This window comes from Sciurus vulgaris (genome assembly GCF_902686455.1).
Source record: "Sciurus vulgaris genome assembly, chromosome: 6".
Taxonomy (NCBI): Eukaryota; Metazoa; Chordata; class Mammalia; order Rodentia; family Sciuridae; genus Sciurus; species Sciurus vulgaris.
This window is the reverse complement of record NC_136466.1, coordinates 39,516,995-39,542,273: the sequence shown is the minus strand read 5'-3', so window position 1 is coordinate 39,542,273 and position 25,279 is coordinate 39,516,995. Positions and strand designations below refer to the sequence as shown.

Here is a 25,279-nt window from a genome sequence, read left to right as displayed (position 1 = left end):
AAGTCCACCTTCTGCAAGCAGCAGAATAAGCATCACAAAACACAATTTTACCTATGAGCTCTTTATTTCTTCTCCATTTTTAGTGAAAGTTCTCTAACTAGATAGATTTCAACACAGCTAATGTGTGCCAAAAATATTCTGGCCAAGAGGATCTTTTCCCTGAAAAGACACTACTCATTTCCGAATTCCTCTAAACATAAGTTTAAGTTACATTTTCCTGTATCTTCATCGGCTACTACTGGACAGACCAACTACCCAGTCCGATTATCTGCTTCTTGGATTTCTCACAATCCTTCAATTTTCCTCCCTTCGAATCAGCACATTTCACCAGTTCTCTGTCCACTCTTTCCTTCTAATGCAGACCAAAACACTGGTTTCCAAACCGCCCCAAGAGGAATCCACCAGAGAAGCCACTTACCAGAGTTGCCTTACATCAAAATAGCCTCTGAAGCCTTGCTGGTCAGGACAGGACGGAGGGGGGCTGCTGCTCTTTATCACCAACCCACTCCTGGTGGAGGCTTTCTTCCCTAATCTGCTGATAATCCAATTCGTTAGCTTTCAGGGTCTCATGAGGTGAGAAGTAATTCAAACACTACCAAAGTTTTTTTGTTTTAGCAGTCCCTTTCAGAGTTTAAAATTTAAGCTCCTTGGTATTTTCATCATTATAAAATTCATAAAAATTCAACTCTATATAGAAAAATATCCCTAGGTTTCTACTCCATGCATCCAAAAGGATACAGAGAGCATGTGATCAAACACATCTTTAAAAACTGAATGATATGCAAAATGGCAGTCTACTTGCTGGCTTTTCTTCTTTATAATCAACTGGCTCCTTTCAAGAGACACAACTACTACTAACATCATGTAATTCCAGTTTATATCTGACATGAACTGTCTTTCCCTGTTATCATACTGCAAAGAACCTTAGTGCATCCACTTTAAAAGATCTGCTCCACTGGGACATGTTAAACTGAAAGTCAAGATCCTGTAATGATAATCAAGAGGGTATAGGAAAAGAACCAGGTCTCAGGGCAGACAGAACACCCACTCCCCGTTATCTGTAGGGCAAAGGCGGGGGACAATGCTCAAAAAATATTTTAAAGAACCAAAGTAACACCTAATTTGGCTTAATGGTATAGTAAATACATTTTCTGCAAGCAGAACACCTTTTGAGCATCATCACAAAATAGTGATGTGTGATGTGTGTGTATTTCACATCACAAAATAGTTCATGATATATAAAGAGGTCTGCAAAACATCAACGAATCTGTATTTATCCTTTCTTTTATTAAGTCTTAACCTGGGAATCAATTCCCCTTTTAAGAGTTTTTAAACACGGTTGCTGCAACATTTGACAATATTTTCTGTAAGAAAATACATCACCCAAATGTTGGAGCCCAATTAGAAATCCTGATAACTCCACAGAGGACCTCCAGTGACAGACAGTAGCAAAATAAACTGGAAGAGAAAATTTTGCCTGCCAGAGCCATGTTTCAAAAAACTATGCCAAGCAAGAAGCAGCGCAGGAAAAAGACCATCTCATAAGCTGTCTGTGTTTTTGTTTCAAAGTGCACACACAGGTTGTGAACTTGGAAAGGTCCCTGTGTTCAGACACTGAGCTGATGCAAACCACAAATATATTCAGAATTTATCACAACCTGTTATGAGGAGGCTTAAGGAGAGTTAAATTCTTACCCTTATAGACTGAAAAAAGGGACTTTTTTGTTTTTATGTTTTAAATGGTATTACTAAATAATTAAAGAAAGATCTCCGGCTTAAGGCCACATGGAGAGTAAAGTAAGCTTAGCGTTTAACTCTATTTTTGGTATCAGACTCACAAGTCTCTAGTGGGTGGTAACATAGTATCCAAAAATTCCTAATCTCAGTCATGTCCGGATCCATGGCATTGAGAAAATCCCAGACCCTCTCACCTTTACTAGTCTCTCTAAATCTGAGACTACTTCAGAACTTCACTGTGGGGTGTAAGGAGGCCTCATAAAAAATGCAGAGTGCTGTGCACAGAAAATATGCCACTATGAGGTTCTAAACAGGTTCCCATTTGCTTGAATCAGACATGAAGCGATTGTGTGCCATTTTTTTAATCTAGAAAATTTTTTCTGTGCAGCCAAATGAATTTAGCTGCATACTAAACACAAATGAGACATTATGTCTGTCAAAAATTCACAGATAATGCTAATAACTCAGAAAATGACAAATAATAGAGAAAATGTAAGAAGAGTTGTAAGTCCATTTTTTTCAATATTCCTATAAATTATCTTAATTTTGGCTATTGATCTGTTGGGTTGTTTTTTGTGTTTTTTAGTTTTGTTTTTATTGGTTTTTTTGGTTTGGTTTGGTTTGGTTTGGTTTTATAATTCCCAATATCCTGAAAGAAAAAAATTGTTTTTTCTGAATGTATATAAACAAGAATGTCTGCTCTCCTCCTCAGGACCGGCTCCCACTCAGTTCCCCACAGAGCACTCCCTTTCTCCATGCAGGTGAGGCTGGCGGCAGGCCGCGTGCAGTGGAGCCCCTTCACATCCCGCCACAGCCAAGGGCTGTAATGCAACCAGCTCTGAAACCCCATGGCAGAGACCATGTGATGGACTGGGAGCGCTCTGCCATTTCATGCAATTGCTACACAGAAATTCTTCCCTTTTGTTTTTAAAAGTTTATTATTTCATACCTTATGCAAATCATACTTTATATATTAGGCAATAATATTTGAGAAATACTCAAGTCAAATTAAAGGCTTCAATAGCCTTGCCAAAAGCACTGTGATTTTCCTATAAAAAAATTATTCCAATTTGTTGATCTTACATAGGATGAAACATACTGTAACAATCTTCATAATTTATGTCCTGTTGGGACACAATGATTTAAAGTAACATAATACAGAGCCGCATCACAGCTAATCTAAACCACCTGACCAGATAAACACCAGCTTCCCTTCTCTCTTCAGCAAGGGCATTTCTGTTTATTGTCATATCATTTCCTCATTCTAGGAACATGCAGAATAAATGCAGCCAACCTGCATTTCAGTGGGAGGCTGAGCCGTCCTTTCCCATGTCAGGGAGTCTGTGAGCATGCAGGTACCAGTACAATGTCAAGGGCTTACAAGACAGAAAACAATCCAAGAATTCCACCCTCAAAATCATTTACAGTGAAGCAACTATGGATTCATCCAGTACAATCGGGACCAGGTGCAATGTTATAAACCACAGTCTTTTGGTTGTTTTTTGCTTTTTAATGTCACTGAAAAGGTAATTCTTGAAAACAAATTATGAGGTTTACCACGAGCCAAATTTTTGTAACTGCTTCTTCAATCCTGCTTCTTACCATGCTCACAGGGACTCATGCTTTGATTAACCAAACTGAGATGCCCAAATTAACCAGTATCTTTTAGGGTGAGGAATCCTGGTGGAAGAAAAAGACAAAGAGCTCAATATGGCACTGGCCATGTTCATTTCTGGCACACAACCATTGAGGCAGATTTCAAATTGCGAGGTTCCTCCAAGGTCTGAATCCCTTCACCGGCTTCACATGTGCAAAACCCTACTAGGCACAGGGAACTTTTTAGAGGAACTTGAGGGAAGGGTTTAAAGTTTCAATCGTGAAAGAAAAAGTGCAGGAACACATGTGCATTCGGCAGATAACAATTCACTGAAAATATTTTAAATCAAAACAAAACGCCTGTCTGACCAAATTTTTATAAACTTGGTTGGGGAAGAGGAAAACAAACAATTGTTTAAGGGTGGTTTCAAATATTGCTTTCTGCTGTTACTGAGAATTTTCAAAGCTTTTCATGCTCCATTGGAAATGGCTCTGCTTCACAAGCTGTTCTGGTCGGTCCTGCCAAAGAAATGGTCTGATACACTTTATTACAAGTTTATCAATTTGCTTACCCAGGCAAATATATATATAATTATCTTTGCCCAAAAAGACCAGTGTAAAATAGGACTCCTCCATTCAGCACAATGAGATTACTAAAACACGTGCAGATGAGACAGGACCAGCGTGTGCCAGGCATCTGCTCTCCAATCCCTGCTCCACTGTGGTCCACCTAACATCACTCTGCCATCCCCGAGGGCACAGAACCCAGGAAACCTGGCCAACACCATTGTCCAGCCTCTCACAAGTATTTGTACAGGAATGGAGAGAGGAAGTAGTGACTCTTCTGTCACAACCTACAGCCTTTTGATTTGGGAAGGTAAAGAAGAAAATCTAATTTTGGAGTATTATTTTTCAGGGGTCGAGGGGAGCAATACAGGGGATTGAACCCAGGACCTTGCATATGCAGGCAGGCACTCTACCACTGAGTTATGTCCCTCGCCCTTTTTATTTTTTATTTTTGAGATAGGTTGTCATTAAATTTCCCAAGCTTGGGCTGGATTGTGACTCAGTGGTAGAGCCCTTGCCTAACACATATGAGGTACTGGGTTTGATCCACAGTATCACATAAAATTAAATAAAGGAAATATGTTCACCTACAACTAAATTTTTTTTTTTTTTTTTAATTTCCCAAGCTTGCCTTGAACTTGTGCTCCTCCTGCCTCAGCCTCCCAAGTACCTGGGACTGCAGACATGCACCATCACACCCAACCTCAGACAACAGACATTCACTAACTTGGGTTTGAGCTTGACATCCTGTGCATTTGTAAAAATTTAAGGCAAGAGATTACAAATCTGTTGTATTGATAACATTCCAAGTTTAGTGATATCAAGAGTGAATTTTTGTTAAAAGTGGGTCTTTTTTTTTTTTTTTTTTTTTTAACCTAAAGCATTCATAACCTGGACTGAGGCCCCACTTGCTAATTGCTTCCATGATCTTTCTATCTTACATACACCTTCCTGCTTGTTCAAAACCACTTCAATTTCAGCTCATATTGCTCTGAAATGTCAAGGGCTCAGGTTACCATGGGTTAGCTGGCCTTGTGCATAGGCAGAGGTTCTCTGATGATATAGAGCCTAGCCCTGAGCTACAATGTAACTGTCAACAAGTCCTGTAAACTTTCATTTTTATTAATCTGTATACCAGAGAGTTGCCGCAGCAATTCCATTTCTATGTTTATGCCCTATGGAAACTCTCATACCTGTACACAAGGAGACAAACTCCTACACAAGTTGTAATCATTTATTAATGGAATTGACAGTAATAGCAAACACTGGAAAGAATCTAAATGTAGATCTGAAATCCAAAACTTGTGCTCCACACCTTGAGCAAGCTAAATCACTCGGTTGGGTAAGAAAAGGTGATGTGTACCAATCACACTGCAATCACACTGCACAGATCCCTTACACACACAGTAATTAATGTTCAATTAAATTTTTTTAACTGGGTAGTGATATCATCATCTAGTAAGCACAAAAAACAGAGTATTCTCATTTTTTTCTGTGTTAACCATAAATTACTTTTTAAAATTTTCACCATTTATATGGAAACACCTGAGTAGACTCTTCTGACCAAGAAGTTCTTCTTCTGAACATAACTGATTCTTGCTGACTGCAGATCTACTGGATTTCAGGGCTATTGATCTGACGACTGATTCTCACTGTTCAGGTCTGAGGATTAAGGGAAGGGAGAAATACAGTAACTATTTATTTAAAAATCTAATCTACACCAGGTCATATGTGCAACTCTGTGGACAGGTTTACCATTCCTACTTTACAGAGGAAAGGACTGCCTCGGAGAAAGTGGACCATTTGCCTGGTCACACACTGTGTAAAACAGTGAGGCTGGGATTCAAATTCAAGTATGTTCAACTCCCAAGCCTGTGTGTGCTTTGAGGTACAAATCCCTTATGTCAGATTGTACTTTTTAAAAGTTTTCCTTTCTCTAAAAGTAAATTATAGCCAAAATAGGCTTGCAGTGAATTTTATTTTAAAATTTTAATTACAAGAGAAAAGTATCATAGAAGATTTAGAAAAAGGAAAAAAGCTATTATATATTTTGTTTTTATTGCTTCCCTGTGCCTTTTTCCCCACAATTGTTATAACATTCACTTATTTGTGTATCCTGAACCAAACCACTTTATAGCAAAACATCCTACTCATTTTCCATGTGGCTCCATGGTTTTCTTAACTTTTAGACTCTGTGTAATCTCAAAGTGGGTAACTCTGTTTTAGAAAGTATTTCATGTAAATGGTTCAATCAAGTAGACAAGAGACATGTATTCCAAATATATCTTTTAAAACCGGGCTTTCTGAACATAAAGATTCTTTGAACTCTTCACCAATATACATTGCAGAGTTTCAGGGACAAAATTAAAAGAGTAATTGCATAATTGGGGCTTTATGGAATGAATGAAAAGTCTTTTTAAATCCTTTTCTCAATGCCCTGTGAAAACCTTATATAACATGATAAAATCCTCCTTACCAGGGCACCTATTAAAGCAGCAAACTATTTCAGGTATTAATAGTCTGTTGTGCCAAAACAATGGGACAAATCATCTATCCACCAGACTTGAATCAACAGGACCCTGTTTTCACATCCTCCAAGGTGCAGGCAGAGTATGTTGTGGAGGGATCCCCAGAGCAGACTGCTCAGGGGACCTAATGAATTCTTGTAGTCATGTGTATGACTGTGGACCTGCCACCCAACCTCCACACCATCAACAAGAGGCATTAATGGCGGGGCTGAGACGGTGGGGGAGTCAGGAGGCAATCAAGCTTTCCATGTTTCTGTCTTTCGTGTTCAGAGAACACAGTACTGCTCTAAACTAACTTTCATCTTAAGTTTTCAAAATTAGGATATTTGGAGAGTTTCACAATGAGGTCGAAGCCTTATGACTCCTGGTGGTCTGCCTAATCTTACCACAAGCACCCAGTGCTAACTTGGGAGCCATTCTTACCTTGGAGTGCTGAGATGCATTCTTCCTTGAAAGCCTCGGAACTATGACCAGTTGCAAATCCAGGGTTAAAATAAAAATACACTGTGCTGTGACCGTGAGGTGCGGGCATGAGTTCACACTAGGGTGGCTCTCAGGGAAATGTAGAATCCAGAGACCACAGGGTTGGAGCTGGCAGAGACTACATGAATTACCTGCCCCAAATTCCTGAGGCTCAGAAGGGCATGCCTGACAATTTTTAGAATTTGAATTCATTTTATCTACAAACACGGTGTTCTACTTTAACTTTAAATCTTTCCGGACTCGTGCAGAATGTAATGGAAAAGTACCCAGAGTCCTGTGACATAGGGAATCCCACAGACTGGAAAAGGAAAGGCCAAGTTCTCTCATCTTGGATGGTTACTGCTCCCTCTCAGCCTCAGCTTCCCCATCATGGGAGGAGGGGTTGCCCCAATGATAGGTGGGGTTCCTCTCACTGTGTGACCACCATAAGAAGGAAAGTATATGTTCCCTAATGACTTAAAAAAGATTCTTCTTAGCACAGAATGGGATCTCTCAAAGCCAACAATCATATTGTTTAGGAAGTGAGGGTTTTTTTCAGGGTAGCTGGGACAGAATCCAGAGTTCTCTGTCTGGCCTGAAGGCCTATGTGTGGCCTGAGAAATGTTTTAACAAGCTCCTGCAAAACTTTAAGATAGCCAGGCATGGTGGTGCATGCCCGTAATCCCAGAGACTTGGGAGGCTGAGACAGGAGGATCGTGAGTTCAAAGCTAGCCTCAGCAATGGTGAGACACTAAGCAACTCAGTGAGAACCTGTTTCTAAATAAAGTACAAAATAGGGCTGGGGATGTGGCTCAGTGGTCAAGTGCCCCTGAGTTCAATCCCCGGTACAAAAAAAAAAAAAAAAAACAACTTTAAGATAGCCAAGCAGCATTCAACTTATCTTTCAGATTTATATACTGTGAGACAGACCCAAGTTACAGACGTCTCAGTCTTTCCAGAAAGAGGATTTTTTTAACCTTTGTGTATATTTCATGTGAAGCTGCTGCTCAAAGTAGGCAGAAGGCTGTGCCTTCTTTACATGAACTTAAGGTTTTTAGGCCTGGAAAGCTGTCTACACATGATGGGTGCTGTGTAGAATTTTAGTGGTCTCTGTCTTTCTGGTAGAGTGGAGCACTCCTTCTCCTGATTGCCCCAGATTTCCCTAAAGACATCCCCCAAAGAAGATGAAGACTCCTCCTAAGACCCAGCAGATGCCCCATACACATTAACATGGACTTCTCAGGTTATGAATACAAACTTCTAAAATTTTCAGAATGTCAAAAAACCTGAAACTAAGAAAATGACTATATTAGCATAAGCTTTTTTTTAATTTTGTTTATTTTTTATGTGGTGCTAGGATGGAACCCAGTGTTTCACAAGCGACAGGCAAGCACTCTAGCACTGAGCCACAATCCCAGCCCTAGCATAAGCTTTTAATCGAGTTACAAGTTCTGAGTGGCAAGAGAGACTGACGACAGATAAAAGAAACTTAAGTATGCCTGCTGCATACACCTAAGACTTGCATGCAAGTTAGTTTATTCTCTAAATTTAATACTATTCATTGTTTTCCTTAAGCATATTCCTTTAAACAGTAAGAATGGCATTGGGTATGATGAGATGCACCTGTAGTCCCAGCTACTTCAGAAGCTGAGGCAAGAGAATCACTTAAGTCCAGGAGTTTGAGGCCAGCCTGGGAGACAGAGAAAGACCCACTCTCAGAAACAAAGAAGCAACAACAACAAAAATAGTAAACATGGTAAGGCATATTCCAAATATGGCATTTTAATTATAATAATGGGTTTAAGAAAAGTCTGCTCACAAATTTGACAAGAAGGAAGATGAAGGTTACAATAATATAACCCATGCTTACAGTATTCAATTTATTTATATGTGCAGCTAGGACTACTTTATTGAAACACTTAAAATATCATAGCTAAATAAAGAGTGTTTTTAAGTGCAATGCCTTTCTTTTGCCAGTTGTAATTTAATACACTACTAATAAATGAGTTTGGTTATGCCAAAACAAATGAGAAATGGATTAGGTTTTAATGCAATACTTTAAAAGTCTGATAATAAATTCCTTCAATGGCATACTAAATATATACATATATATGTATACTTATAATACATATATGTATATTTTTAAGTAATTAAAATTTCCAGGGCTGGGGTTGTGGCTCAGAGGTAGAGTGCTTGCCTAGCACATGTGAGGCACTGGGTTCGATTCTCAGCACCACATAAAAAAATAAAGATATCATGTCTATCTACAACTGAAAATATAAAAAAAAAAAAAAATTCTAAACTTCTCAGACATCATTGAAGCTTTTCTAATTTCACAGCCTCCTAACTCCATCCCTCTCCACCTCTGCTCTACCTCAGGACCAGCTTCCCAGCCTCTGCTCACACAAAACTAAGTCAAAGGTTAATTTCCATTCTAAGTCACACTCTAAAATTCCTATCTTGTGCCCCAAAGGATCCCACCCAATATACAAACTACCAAGCAAAAAGACTCCTCCAAAATTAGTAAGGTCACAAAAGGGTGAAATGACACCCTTGTCAGAGAGGGGGAATCAGCTGTAAAACTCAGAAGTTATGCAGATACACACATCATTTTTTATGGACAGAAATTGGTCAGTTGGTGCAAAAGCTCCTTTATTATATCTCTGCTGCCATTTCTTAGAAAATTACTTTTAAAAGCAAGGCAAAAGAGCCTCGGGAGGCAAGCATAAGGGAACCAACGCTAGCTTCACTCCTGGCACCAAAACACATGGCAATGGTGACAGACCTGGAAATGTGCATGATGACAAATGCTGAAAGACAGCAGCATCATGGCACAGAAACCGCAAGAACTGTGGACCAAGAATCAAGTCCTCAAACCCCCACACTTGTGAGCTAAAACATTTCCTCATGTGCGAAACAGAACTACCACTAACAATTTTTGGAAATAATATTTGAGTCTTGGCTCCCAACTGGATAATTTTGTTCTGCACCAAAAACAATTCCATTCAAATTCCCAAAGTCTTCATGTAGCTTTGTGCTAATTTCAGGACAGTGTTTCCTTCCAGACCCAATGAAATGAAAGGCAGAAACAAGGAAAAGAAAAAAGAATTAAATAACGTACATAAGATAGCTTGCCGTTTTATGAAAAACAAATGAAGACTTACACCCACATCACACTGATAAACTGAGAGACTGCCAGTGGTTCTCAGGGCAGATGTAACATTTTAACAAATGTGATTGTTTGTGAACGAAATAATTCTGATCAAAAACTTAATTGCAGCCAAAGTGAGCCCTGGGCTGTGTCACCATAATCCATTCTGACAGGAAGCAGTGAGTGGAGATTCCTACTGTGAACGGAGCACATGTGAAAGGTCAGCTTTGGCCTGGAACTTCAAAACCGTTAACGTGTAAAACAGTGTGCATTAGGGCCCGGAATGGCTAACCACTGGATTAGCGGATGTCCGCTGTGTGGGTCTGATGTGCTTTTGGCAAGTAATGGCTAATTGGTAAATAGGCAATGTATTGTAACTTCCTTTGCCTTGTCCCAACATTTACCAGCAGAATCCATTCTTAATTATAGTCCTAGAATATTGCAATATTAGATTTATTACATGGTCTTGGTATAACAAAGTAATTTATTTCTCAAATAAAACACATTTTAAATAATTTAGTGAAGGAAAAAGTTGCATATATTTAGGAAATAAACGTTTGTGCATAGGAATGGAAATTTTTTCATATAAAATGGATATACATTTGCTCATCAAATAGCAAATAGAACAACCAAATTTTGCCAAATAAGGATTTCATTAGAAGAAATATGTACTTTACTCTCATACAATAATCTGAAAACCCAATTTTACAAGAGAATTTTACATGCCTTAAAACAAAATTCTAAATAAAAATGCAGTTAATACCAGTTTTCATTTTTCAACATGGAATGTTATTTATGAAAGACTCAACTTAAATATTGCCTTATAAGTCAATGCATGCAATGGTATTTTGTACCTATTTATTGCTATAACATTGGTCTATTTGGTTTTAAATTACAGTCATTTCTCCTCTATCTAAACCACTCAAGGTAATATGGCATTAATGAGCGATAAAAACTGGTACTGGACACTTCAGTGATTGTTTTAGGATTCAGACTCATTTCTGAGTTGTTGGGAAATAATACTTCTCTCTAAAAATACGCAGGTCTTCTATAGTAAGTTTTATTTCCATCCTCAAAACCAGCCTCTAAGGTCATATCTCTGGTCACAGGGCAAAGAGAACTCTGGGCCCAACGTAGGTCAAAATGAAGAAGGCTACTTGGCGAGGGAGCCTCATCCCCAGCAACTTCATGATTCCTGTTCCTATCAGAACATCAAGTGATACCTTTAGAAACAAAATCATACATTTGATTCTAACTGCAATGGACGGTTGAGGAGAAAAAGAATCCTGGTCAGCAAAACAAATCAATTTCTTAAGTTTCTGCTTTTTGTACAGGATCTGAAAACATCAGTGTAATTGGAAATTCCAGAACCTTTCCAACAGTCTGTTCCTGAAAATATGTGATATCCACAGTTACCAATCTGCTGCTGGTCACAGGGGCTGTCCCTTAAGCTTTCAGTGTGGTGGGAGAGCCCAGAAAGTTCAACCATGAAGAGCCATAAAGAAGTAAAGGAGTGGGAGGCAAAAAATCAAGAAGGGCTGTGTGAAACTGCTGGACACATCTACTTGATGTTTTCACTCCTCTCCAGCAATGTCCAAATAGAAACTCCAACAGCCATCTAGATTCACAAATCAGGCACCTAAGTTATCCAAGGGAATCGAGTTATCCTAGGACACACAAACAAGATGTCATAATTCCCTCAAAAAATATTTTACAAGGTTCCAAACTGGTCATTAAGAACATTTTCTGTTAAGTGATTAATTATACCTGGTAATACACTAAATCATCATTTAGCCTCTTTCCTCATCATTTCTTTCATCATCACAAGCTTTCCAGTATAATTCTTGGCTGCTGTTCCACTTCCTTGGTGATGCTTAAGCTCAAAAGAGCTTACAAACTTCCCTCTAGAAAAGTGATCAACAGCAGAAAGTTGTTCTATACTAATTCCAATTTAAAGTAAGCATGTCGACTCAGGGTTACCGACACGGTGCAGAGAAACTGCACCCTGGCCTAACCTGGGTGCCAACACTCAACATCACCACTGTCTCGTTCAGAAGCAAGACTACTGCCAAGCCAACCGCAACTACTAATTAAGAAACAGATTTTGCTTATTTCTTAATTGGTTTATATTTGTTTACACATTTTAAACTACAAAATGTCCCGAAGGTTGAATTTAATCTTTAATTCAGTTCTGGTCTATGAATTAATTTTTGCAAATACAAAGAAATATGCTATCAGTTTCTTTTTAAGGAACCATATGAAATGGGAGGACACCAAAGAAATTCATCATTCAATATTTATTTGTAGGAACAGATTCTCTGTTATAAGTAAATTATTTTGATTTACAGTGAATCATTATTGTATTCATAAATGCTAGAAAGTTGGTGAACAACATGATATAATGACACCCCAAAATAATCTTATAACTGCAGGTGTGCAAATCGTAACACGTGGAAGATGACTCAAAGGATAATTGGGACTAGGGCAGTTTAGGAAGGGTCACATAAAGGAGGAAAAGGGATAAGCACATATGGCCCAATTTTCTGAGATGTCTTTAAAAACACACCACTGCAGAATAGGAAGATGCAATGGAGCATGGGCTGCAGAGTCCAAAGACACACTTAAACAACCAAAGGCAAAATGCTTCATAATTTACAACAACCCAATCATGCTGCTCATTCTTTTGAGGTTAAATGCTACTGACATAAGCTACACCTGAATCCAATCAGCGCAGAGACGTTGAGAAGATTCACACGAAAGGACTAAATTTGTCACAAATGGGTTGGTTTCCGATCTTAATGTAGCCAAGTTGCTTTACTCTGACCTCCATTGAACAAATCAACTTAATGGGCACTAGGAGTGCTATAAAACTTAACAATGGAGTGATTTTTAACTTTTAAAATATAGTTATGAAGCAAAATGTTGGATAGCTTCTACAATACTGGAAATCAAATTAAATCTAGATGTTTTTTAACAGTCTTGACAGATATAATCCTAGTTACCATGTAAATTTATGGTAAGCTGCTGTGATATTAGCCACAGGTGCTACTTTTAATATATGAGCCGCATCTGGCTGGGAATAGAATTTCTCAGAGGACTGAAAATGACCTCACTATCAGACAATGGAAGTGGGGGGAAAAGAGCAAGACCACTGTGGCATATAAAAAGCTGAAGATGTGGCCCACAACTAAATATTTCACATAAAATTCATTTTAACTCTGTAGTTGTAGGTTAAAGGATATTATGCTTTCAATATTTAAGAGGCGTAGATATATTTCAACCAAATAGCCAAACGATTAAGAATGTAAGACAGTTATGAATACCCTAGCTATGTATATAATACTAGTTTGCCAACCTTTGATCAATGTTGGAAAAAATTATGTGCTAAGACTTGAAAAGAAAATTCTTTCACGGTTCCCAAGCATATGACATGATTGGACACCACTGAGCACGGTAAACTAAGATGTTACAATTACAGATCTCTAGGCAGAAGCAACCCTCCAACGCCTGGCCAACAGCATTGCTGTGTTTTTAGTTCTTTAGAGTCATTCATCACACCCAAGGAAATATTTTCACCAAGTAAATCTGATTTTTAAAAAAAATCACTACAAGTAATTACCATTCTGGGTTTAGGAACTAGTAATATCACCCAGAGACAAATACAAAGGGAAAATGCAAGTTTACTACCTACAATTAAAAATTTTTAAATAAATATGTATAAAACAGAATTGTTTGCTTTTAAGAAACCCTTCCTGAACCATTTGAAAGCCATCATTTGCCAGATAACTGGCAAGTGTGGAAATGTGATAGAGGATTTACAAAGACTTTATTTCCTATGAAATAACTCTTCCTGAATTAAACAAGCCTTCTTTATCTGAAAAAAAATCTCAAAAAGTGAAACCTTTCTATGAAAATATTTCCTACACCCTTGCACTAAGCTGTGAGAATAGTAGCTACAAAGCCCTATAACATAATATTTTCCTTCTGGGCTTCTCAAGTAACTTGAAGGACTTGATTTTTTTAGCTTTAACAGATCAATTCTATCTAGGTGATGATTTTGGTTTACTTTTTTAACAAGTGACTAGATCTATGCCTGATTTTAATGGCATCAACATCCTGAGTACCTTCAGCAAGAAGGACATGGTGGCTCCCTGGCATCTGTGTGTTCAATCAATAGCATTAACACGTAGCATTCACAAAAGGGAGGCTCACAAAGCATCTCCACCATGATCATGCTTACTTTATAAAAGTACTGGCCAAAATTACACATCATCTCTCTGTTCAATGTGATACTATGTACCTCCCACCATTAAAAATCCATTTAAAATGCTTAACACAGGGAAATGTTTACCACACAGGAAGTGAACAAAGAAACTGGCTAAAAATTATCTACAATATGACCCCAAATGTACATTCACACACACAGTCATTTATTTTTAAGTGTATCCTTCTGCTTCCCAATTATAAGACATACTATACAACCAGGAAAAAGACACTTATTAATCAGCTGAACATACCACATGGTGGTATCACTCCTGTAAAAGAGAGAGGCCCCACTGATCTCTGTGGGGTTGAGTAACCCACAAAAATTAAAGCCTCCAGTTTACAGTTTGCTGTTTTAAACAAATAGAAGATGTAAGGGACATACCTTCAAACGTACATTAGAGAATCATACTGTAAGACAGAATTACAATGGCCCTCTCTTCTACACATTTGTATCCATGGCTGTATACTCAGTGGCTTAGAAAGATGGATCTCCAATGCACAACATGTGTGTCTCTCTGCAGAGTTCTATTACTCTAAGTAAAGTTTACAGCTGCTTTTTGCAGACCTTTTATCTGGAAGTGACTTTCCCCTTCAGATTGAAGCTGACTTCCAATCTGTAATAGATTTAAGACTGATAACTGATCAATTGAGTATTATAAACTAATGTTTTCCAGTTCCAGCACAGGTGACCATATTGTAAGTTTCAAGTCAAATTCCTATCAGTAGCTGGCTACCTTTTTGTTCAAAATATGCAAAGAACGCATAGCCTCCCATGTGTAGAAAAACACTCAATTTGGAATAACAGATTTGTTCATTCAAAGGTCTAAGACATTCATTAACAAAACTGAAATCCACATTCTGAGTCATTCTACAATTCTTCAAAAGATAGATTTGTGTTACGAGCCATCACCTTAGGGTAGGAAGGCTGGCTTGAAATTATGTCTCCACTGCCTGCTTTCTTTGTAAGTTTAAGCACATTCCTTAACTTCCCTGACTTTTCCACCATTCGCAAAATGAGGATTACTTTTTTTTTGGGGGGGGGGGGGCGGTGCTGGGGATTGAACCCAGGGCCTTGTAAATGTAAGGTAAGCACTCTACCAACTGAGCTATATCCCCAACCCAGCAAAATGAGAATCCTAACACCCATCCTGACAGGGCTGTGGGGATGTTATTTCATGGGGCAGCTAATAGCAAGCTACTGACACCTAGCAGACTTCACTCACTCACTAGTCCATAAAGTACTTTATGACTCTCCAAACTGTCACAAAGAAAATTACTCTGGCTGTTTCAGGTAAATAATGCAACATGAAGAGTCACCTGGTAGCTGGGCTCGGTGTCGCACACCTGCAGTCAGCTACTCGGGAGGCTGAGGCAAGAAGCTCACTTGAGCCCAAGAGTTCAAGACCAGCCTGGACAACCGAGAGAGACCCCCATTTCAAAACAAACAAGAGTCACATATATAGAATTACCTTAAAGCAACAGTTTTACATTAAAATTTCTATAAATAATTTCCCCCAAATAGGTTCAATATATTTTTAAGTTTTCTATACAGAACACCATCAAGTTATGATGAAGAGGGAGAAAAAAAGAAAGAAAGATCAGCCAAGAGTGCTGGACCAGTAGTCGCAGAAAAGAAAATAATCTGAGATTAAAAGAACTGTCTGAACAGAAATGAGTGCCTAACAGATATAAGGTCGACAGGCAGCCTCCCAGGGTGGTACTTCATGGAGTCTTGGAAGGACCTGCCCTGAGCCCCAGGACACCAATATTCACAACAGCCTGGTTGTGGTTGTGGGTGGCTGAGGCTGTGATGTGAAAATACTGAGTGAATGCCAGTGTAAGTCCTTTTTCTTGAAGCAACTGACTAGAGGTGCCAGGAGGGGCCCAAGTCCTTTTCTACTGCTTCGAAGCTACATGCAGAAAAAAGGCTCAACCAATGCCATTCTTCAAGCGCCCAGTGGCACACAGACCACCCTCTCACCCCTGTCAGTCACTTAGCGGCCATCTCAGGAACCATCTGTGGCTAGGAATAAGGAGACCGGAGGAGAGGAAATGTCCCTAGTGAGAACAGGTTCTAAGTAATAACCGTAGCAAACAAAAAGAAGAAAAATGCTTCATCCCTTTTAGGCTAAGAGTACTGACCCACAATGAACCAAATCAAGGAACCCCATGTATTCCAATACATGTAGGTAACTCTGAGCTGGGTCCTATGGGAGACGTACACAAGCACAACCAACCCAAGTCTCTCCATCAAGGTGCTTATACCTGAGCTACAGAGACTCAGGTGATAGTTGTGTTGCCCTGTTGCATGATTTAAAGTGCACTTACTCTGAACCTAATTCTGCAATTGATACACTGTCACCCTGGCAAATCCTGCATCCCTGGGTCTTTTGGTCACCTCCTCCTTTGCTCTGACATTCATAGGATCAATATCAACTCTAAGATTCACAGTTTTAATATCAAAACATGGATGAAAGAACTTCACAAAATAACTAAGGACCAAGTCCTAAAAAGAAAGAATAGATAACAAACCAGCATCTGAGGCATGGGAGGATCTGTATAAGCCATATGAGCTCCTCTTCCTCTCCAAGCTGGCCTGCATCCCAAAACCATCCTCACTATTGTCACCAATGACCTCCATGCTATTTGATCTAATGGTTTTCCTTTAGTATTCACCTTACCTGGCATCTCAGCAGAACTGACCCTCCCCTTTTAAAATGCCATCTTCTTTTTTTTTTTTTTTTTTTTTTTTTTTTTTTTGCGGTACTGGGGATCAAACTCAGGGCCTTGTGCTTGCAAGGCAAGCACTCTACCAGCTGAGCTATCTCCCCAGCCCACCATCTTCTTTCAAATTCTGTGGTATACCACTTACCTCATTTTCTTATTTCTCTAACAGGTCTTAGTCTTTTGTTAGCCCCTCCTCTTCCATCCAGCCCCTAAACAGACTGAGTCCTGAGCCATCTTCTCATGCTATAACTTCTTCCTGAGCAACGTCATCTATTACTTCAACCTTTTTCCATACATACATATGACCCTCCCATTATCTGTGACCCAGACCTCACCTCTGATTCCTAACTCAGGCATAAAACTACCTTCTTGAAGTGGACATTAGATGTCAGCAACTCACACTTAACAGTGTACAACACAGAAATCCCTGTGCCCCAGTTCTGTCCTCTCCCATACTTCCCACTCAGTAACAGGCATCTCCAATTACCCAGCTCCTCCAGGCCTGAAATCTGAGAGTCATTCTTAGCACCCTCTGCTCTTCTTCTATATCACCTATCAACTTCTCCTCCATAATCTTTTTATATTTGCATTTTTGATAAAGTTAAGTGTGCTACTAACTCTGGTTTTTCCTCATGTGAACTCCTAAATCTAGTTCCAGCTCCTGTACTGGGTCACTGCCCCAGTCCACCCCAGCAATGATGTCTCACTTGAAAGAATGCAACAGCCTCCTTAGTATTCTCCCAGTTTGACTTGGCCTCTTCCACTCCATCTTCTACACCCTCTGATTGGTCTTTTTAAAAAAATGCCTCAGCTATCATGTTCTTACTGAGGCCTTCCCTGACTGCTCTCCTCAAACAGAATTAGGTCTCCCCAGTATCTCCTCAATAATATTAGGTCTCCCCATTATTCTCTCTTTAGCACCCCTTCCTGTTGTGGTGGTGATCCTCTGGGCTGGCTCATGGTACATATCAGGTAGAGTCAAATCCTGGCTCCCTGCTTATAGGCTGTGGGACTTTGGCCAAGTCACTTAGTCTAAGCGTCAGTTTCCCCATCTGTAAAGTGAGGGAAATATCTACTTCACAAGGTTTTGTGAGGATTAAATGAATAAGTACATGTAAAGTTCTTAAGTGTTCATTAGGCATTAGCTATTAGGATTTTCCTTCACAGCACTCACCATAACCTGTGATTATACTTCCATTTTTTGTTTGTTTATGCTCCTTCCCCAACTACGTTGTAAGCTCCATGGAGATGGGGACAGTATCTGCCTTGCTAAATGCTGCACCCCAGTGTCTAGCACAGTGACTAGCCTAAAGTAAGTGACTATCGGTCATTGTGTATTAGCATGGAGTAGATAAAAACATAGAAGTGGGTGGAATGTGGACAGAGAGGGGGCAGGATAGGCTGGGATGGGGGTTAGTAGGGAGAACAGTTTGAATAAAAGTAGACAAGAATAGAACTGAAATGCCAGGGGTCTTGGCTCAGTCCCAGCACGGCCACTAATTTTCCGTGGCCTTGGTCAAGGTACTCTCCTGTCTGTGGCCCCTCACTTCTTCAGTCAGTGACCTCTGGGTAACCTCTCAGCTATCTTATAGTTCTAATCCCTAAATAAAGAGACTTTTTACAGGATCGATGAGAGGCAGGGTTAGGGAAGGACTGTGGGCAACTTTCAGAAATTCTGAGAAGATGAAACATATCCTGTAAAACTCAACAGAAAGACACTGGGGTTTCTGAGCAGAGACCAATGAGTCACAAGAGAGTACATGCAGGCCAGTTGGGAGCAGGGAGTGTCTAAAAGTGACAGTGAGAAAGCTCTTGACAAAGCTCTATGGGGAAGGCAGGGGCACCCAGACCAGGGCAGAGTCCTAGGAAGACACTGAAGAATGACTGAGCAATTCTTGGTGACTGGTCACCAAGACAATTCAGCTTCAGGTCTGAGTGCTTGAAAAGTCAATGGCATTGCTAAGAGAAACAAGCAAGCTGAAGTACAGAAGGACAACTGTTAGCTTTCAGACACCCCAAGCGGGAGGCGATGCTGAAAGTGGAGGAGACTGCCCCACAAGGCAATCCGCAGCCCAGCTCACAGAACCAACCAAGGACCCCATTTCCCCAAAACACTCCCTCACAAAACTTATCAGATCTCCAAGGACCAGCTTAAAATTCCCCTTCTCCAGGCAGCCACCCTGGAGTACATCTCCTTCAGCTTACTCGCATTTCACATTTCAGTGCTGATTAATAAGGCAACTTGAAAAACTTAACCACCTTGCAAAATTCAGATGCACCATCTCCCCAGCAAAACTAGAAGCTCTTGTAGGCAGAGGCAGAACCACGTACTTCTCTTACATCTTCTTCCTTCCACACCTTGGGCTGGATTGTGCCAGTCTCTTGACAGCTGCCAACTCAAGTGCCTTGTAGCACTCACTAAGCCGGACAGAGCCAGACCATGCGGTTCCTGGCCTGCCCACCTGGTGCGTGTCCACAGCCAGGACTGCAATGGCAAGGGCAGAGCATTTGAAGCTGGTTTGATGAATGATATGGTAGAAAACCACAATCCTGCCCTGCTGGCTAAGAGCACACAGGCAAATAGATTCATTAGCAGCATTTGCTGTTTTCATAGGATTGATTTTGATGACACAATTAAACGACCTCTGGTTGCTCAACAGTGATACCTGGGTTACTCCCAAACAAGCACAGCTTTGTTTGTGTCAGGTGGTGAGTATCCCCATTCTCAGGGAAGTATGGTGAAACCCATTTAAGGAAGGAAAGTAATCCAACAGGTAGTCCTTGGAAAACGAGATATCTGCTAATAAACAAAAATAACAACAATGAAAAAAAAACTTTCTGTATCACAATAAGATCTAAAAGTGTTGTTAGCAGAACCAGGAATGTGAGTCTGGCACCTGCTAACTGTGACATGAGCCAGTGTGACCACATGCAATCCTATGGTCTCAGTCTGGTTCAGTGTTGTCCTATAAATTCCATGAATGAGTCAGAATGCCCTATCAGTGCACATAGATGACAAGGGCAATATGATGGTGAAGTAACTGCAACACAGAGAAGAGGATGTTATGCTGTTTTCTTTAAAAGAAGACACAAAAAAGAGCAGAATGCAGAAAGCTCAGAGCAAGGGGGAAAGGACCTCACCCCACCAGTCCACACCGTTGGACCAAATCCCTCTTGTGAACAGTCAGCAACTGGACACTATCCAGTCACCAGAAGGTGAGTGCAGCTGAGAACACTGAGTAGCTAACGCGGCTGCTGCATCAGTACCAACATCCACATTCTGAAGCACATGAATGCAAGTTTCTTTGTCAGAGTTCAAATGCACCAAAGCTTGCTGTGCAAACCTGAACACTATTGATGACGGCTATACTGAAGCCATGGGCAGCATACCAAAGAAAAACAGAAACAGAATGGAAAAGAGCAAGACCGCAATACTTTTATTATTTAGGGTCTCCTTCCAATTATTTTCTGCAATTATTGAACTGGCAGTCTGTTGTTATTAATTCATATTCAACCTATTTAAGCGGTACCAGCAATGTGGGCTGGAAACAAATGCCTCAGTAATTTCCTAACTCTTGAGTGTTATTTTCTTGTCAGTTAAATTTAAAGCAACCCATTTGTGACCACTTTATACCAAGCTAATCTCATCTAAAGTGCTTCACAAACCCTAACAACTACACTAAGGTTTTATACTAATGAAAGCAATTTACATAAATGAAATTTATGTCAATGCACTTCATGACAAATTTTTTATTTTATAATAATTATGGTACTTATATGATAACATCTGTTGATATTCACAGTCTAAACCTGGCAAAGATTTAAACTCACAACATTTTCCAAGGATCATATACATTATCTGTGAAAAGCAATAAAAAAAGCAATGAATGCATTAATCATACCAATATCATCTGCAAAGCATAAATCTGAAATACCTTTCACGTCAGCTCAAACTGCTTTTTTTATTTTTTACACACCTGATTTTACACCATCTGTAAAAGGGCAAGACAAAGACTGTTGAGGAAATTATATGTCTTGGCTGTTTGACTTTTACAAAATACTCCGGCTAAGTTCTGTAAACAGAAGATTTACTACACGACTAAGAAAAACTGATGCAGTTAAAAGTCCATTTTTATTAAAGGACGGTGTAATGACCACAGTGTTTTCACACTGCAGTGTGGCATCATATTTGCATCGTTGACACCTGTTTTACATTTCTCCTCATCTATCACTGGGTGTGCTTTTACAAATGCACGTCAGGTTTAAACCAACTGTAAGGCACAAACAACAGAAGCAAAACTCCAGATGATAACATTCTAGGCTCTAGTTTCCCCACCTGGGTGGACACTGATACTGATGTTTCGCCCACCACATGACATCACCAATGCAGTCCTGCCTGGGGCTTACCAGGACTTCAGAAACAACTCCAAAGTGAATGTCAACATGAACACCACACAGAAATTTTTATTATCTTCTCCAATTCTAGGTAATGTTTGCTGAAATACACTCATCTCTACTCTCCATTCCAAGGAAAGCTATGGACACTTTCTCAGGTTTCCATTCTGCTATGGTTACAAAGCCCATCGATAAGCACAGCAAATGCAAGCTACTGTATGTGATAACCACATGAGTTTTCACTTTACCTGCTTCCAGACACACAAACATTAGCCTGTACCTTAAAGCAAATGGCACTTTCTAACCTACACCATGCCCAAGTCTTGGGCACCTCCTCTCTGGGAGTCCCTCCTACCCTCCACAGGCGAAATCTCTCTTTCAAGACTGCTCAGATTCACTGCTGACTCATAACTCTGATGTGCACAACAAACAATAATAAAACCCAAACCAATTCAGTCACAATGAGACCTCCTCTAAAAGCCTGTAGAGAATTGTTAAGATTCATTAATGGTTGTCTTTCTTCTGGTATCATCAAGCCTCTGACTTCACTAAACATTTTCAAAATGTAACCATAAGCCTATTATCAAATTTCTCAATAAAACATTTTTATAAAGTCAGCAACAGTAACTTTCAACTGCTCTAAGGCAGGAGCCTCTCTGGGCACAGGAAGAGAAACATTTTACAAACCCCAAAGCCAGGTGTGGTGCTACTGCTGCGAGGAGCACAGACCACCACCATGCAGCCGCAGCCATGGCCACACTAGCAAGGCATTCAGGAGGCTCCTCCTCACTCCCACACCAGCTCCAGAAGTCTTTCCATGGCAGCAGTTAGAGACCTGAATATGACGAACGAGCTGGAGAACATATAAAGCTTGGGCCTTGCCTTGCAAAAGGCACTACACTTGGACAAGCTATTACACTGAACCAGGAAAAGTGTCCCTTTGAAGGTGAAAGCTGGTGGAGTACCAGACAGTTCATATGATTCAGTCTCAGACACCCAGAAGGCCCCTTCGGAAAGGAGAGACAAGGCTCCAGGAATACAGGGAACTGGAGCACCTCCTCACAAAGCTTGGGCCCTCTCCATGACCAGCAGGGAACTCCTTGTAGCCTCCACCCAGAGTCCTTCATTCACCAAAACCAACTTGGTACCAAACCAGTCCAGTGCCCAGCCACAGCTGCTTACCTACTCCTGACACTGAGCTAGCTTCCCTGCCCAACAAGGGTGGTCCCAGGTACCCAGGAGTGCAGAAATGGGGACAGCTTGCCCAGGGGGCTTGTGTGGCAAGCTAGGCTCCTGCCCTGGAGGGCGCCACCTGCTGGTACCTGGAATTGCTGTTTCCTGAGTTCCAGAGCCTCACCTTCTGCACCTACTTGTAAAGCTTAAAACGTCCTGATTTTGTAAGCTTCCCATTTATCCCTGTACATGACAATACAAAACAAAATTTATCTTTATGGGACACTCACGCCCACATTTCTAACATTTTGTTCTTTCAATGCAGACACCCTGCATTTGCCAAACACCCAAGAATAGTTTATATGTCAGTTACAGACCTCTCCCTCCTTATGTCTACATGAATAGAAAAGGAAAGTCAAACTCCTTTACAAATGCCAACCCCACCCTGTCTGAGTCCAAGAACTCTGAGTATGGAAACTCCCTGCCTCAAGTCCCAACACTGTCATGCTGTCTACCCTCAAAGGGTCACCATCTGTCACCATCACACTGCTCATCAACCCACAATGCACTGCACAGCCTATGCACCACGGCCACACCCATGACTACTTCAGCTACCTATGCTGAGAGAATCCCTTGAGAATTTTCACACTTATCATCTCAGATCTGTACCCATCTGAGCTATCAAATAAACCTGGGTTATGTGAAATCAACCATATCTTGGAATAAAACCTCTGAAAGAAAAGAAGTCAAACATTTTGCTGGCTATATACAACCTGAAAAAGCCCAAAACTCTGAGAAATAGGTTTCCATCCTGGATCCCTGAAAATGCTCCTAAAATATACAGTTCATTTTCCAAAGTAATATAAAGAAATAAAGACAGAAGCAAATTCGTGATACCATTTTACAGACACTACATAAGCAAATCATTTAAAAATTACAATGTCCAACCAAGTGTAATCCTACTCCTGAAGATTTCACTGAAAGCAGAAGAGGACTGCAAAGAACTGAAAATTTTCATAACCTGCCAAGCAAAAGAATGTATTTTTATGCATACATTCAGCAAAGATTTTTTTTTAAACTATGTCCCCAAGGTTCATCCTTGGGGACAGGGCCATCAGCAATGACTGTGGCTTCCTCCAGTTTGCAGAGCTGAGGCCAGAAGAGAGCTGCCATTGCCCTAGCACAAGGAGCACAGCAGGCCTCCCTTAACTCCTGCTGAGGGCAGGGCTGTACTAAGGGAGATGTGGTCTTACCACAGTGCACATGTGAACACCCAAATGCCTGCTCTCCATCACACATACCAATAGGCCAAGTTCAATGGACATCTTCACATATCCAATTTGCATACACACAGGACTATATCTAGAAGACATTCTTAGATTGGGACGATAGGCATGTGGATTTTAAAAACTGACAGGCATGGGGGCTGGTAGACAGCTCAGTGGCTCTTGCCTAGCATGTGTGAGCCCTGAGTTTGATCCCCAGCAACCACAAAAAACAAAACAAACAAAATGGTTAGCAGCCATTGCCAAATTGCCCTCCAAAAGATTACATCAAATGACACTCCTAGCTCTTCACCAGCCATCTTCCCGTCATAGTGCACACCCCTCAACAGCCTGAAATCCAAAGACCAATGTTTTAATCCTCCTTTGCACACAACCTTCTTCCTGTGTGCCTTTTTTCCTTCACTACCTATTTGACAAAAGTTCAGCTCTCCTTCAGCCCAACTCCACACCTCCTGCAAGCCAGCATCTAAGCAACTGAACGTGGCTGGACAAAAACATACAAAATCTTCACTTTAAATGTTGATCAAATATAGAAGGAGAGACCACTAAGAACTTCACAGCAAACTGCCTACACCTCCCTGGGGAATTCACCATCTTGGTCTCCAAGATGATCATCCCCTTCTGCTTCTCCCTGACCTCCCATCCACCTCCCTTCTATGCCCACTTGCTCTTCTTCCGAAGACAAACATCCCTTTTACTTCCATCTGTACTTGTCACTCTTTCTGCTTCCTATCACAATGGACCACACCATGCCCGGGGGGGCCTGCACTGCCACTTCAGTCCTGTCCTTCTCTTCCCCATCCAGGACTGTGCTCTCACAATTACCCCCTCTGACAATTCTCCACTGGTCTCTCCAGCCTGACCTCTGATGACATGTATCCAACTGCTAACCTGATTTCTCCACTTGGATGACTAGTAAGTACGTCAAGCCCGAAGTGTCCCAAGCAAGGTTCATTCCCTACTCCCCTCCCCCATGCTGTCTTCACAGCTCAGTAAGTGGCACCAATGGCACCATCCTTCACCCTACAGCTTGAACCAAAACCTGGAGATTATCCTTGATACACTTCCAGTCTATAAGCAAGTCTTTTGTTTTGTTTTGTTTTGTTTTGTGGTGGTACCCAGGACCTTGCAACATGCTGGGCCAGTGCTCTACCACTGAGCTACACCCCCAGCTCTCTCGGCAAGCCTTGATTACTCTGCCTTCTAACACTAGGAGGAATCCCACATCTCTCTCCACCTCCACTGCTTCCTCCAGGTTCCTGCTGTCTCTTGCTTAGACTACTGCAATAGTGCATGTGGTCTGCCTGCTTCCACTCTTGCCCTTCTACCACCTTTTCTCAGAACAGCCAAACACGACTGCTTAGAACATAAGCCATAATAATGGCATAAAT

General features: G+C 40.7%; 1 protein-coding gene across 3 annotated transcripts in view; it reads right to left on the bottom strand.

The window, feature by feature from the left end:
• The window catches only part of PCBD2 (pterin-4 alpha-carbinolamine dehydratase 2), a 46,446-nt gene that overhangs the window by 13,439 nt on the left and 7,728 nt on the right, over positions 1-25,279 (bottom strand). Inside the window, exons 3-4 of one of the 3 annotated variants that reach the window (XM_079145346.1) lie at positions 8,514-8,580; positions 5,237-5,562 (exon numbers count right to left, since the gene is read on the bottom strand). The exons of 1 other annotated variant lie outside the window; for it this stretch is intronic. In XM_079145346.1, the coding sequence (XP_079001472.1) occupies positions 5,528-5,562; positions 8,514-8,580 (102 nt within the window). In that variant the 3' untranslated portion in view covers positions 5,237-5,527. Of the gene's footprint in view, positions 1-5,236; positions 5,563-8,513; positions 8,581-25,279 lie in introns of those variants that run through there. One more of the 3 variants, XM_079145345.1, reaches the window with a different exon arrangement.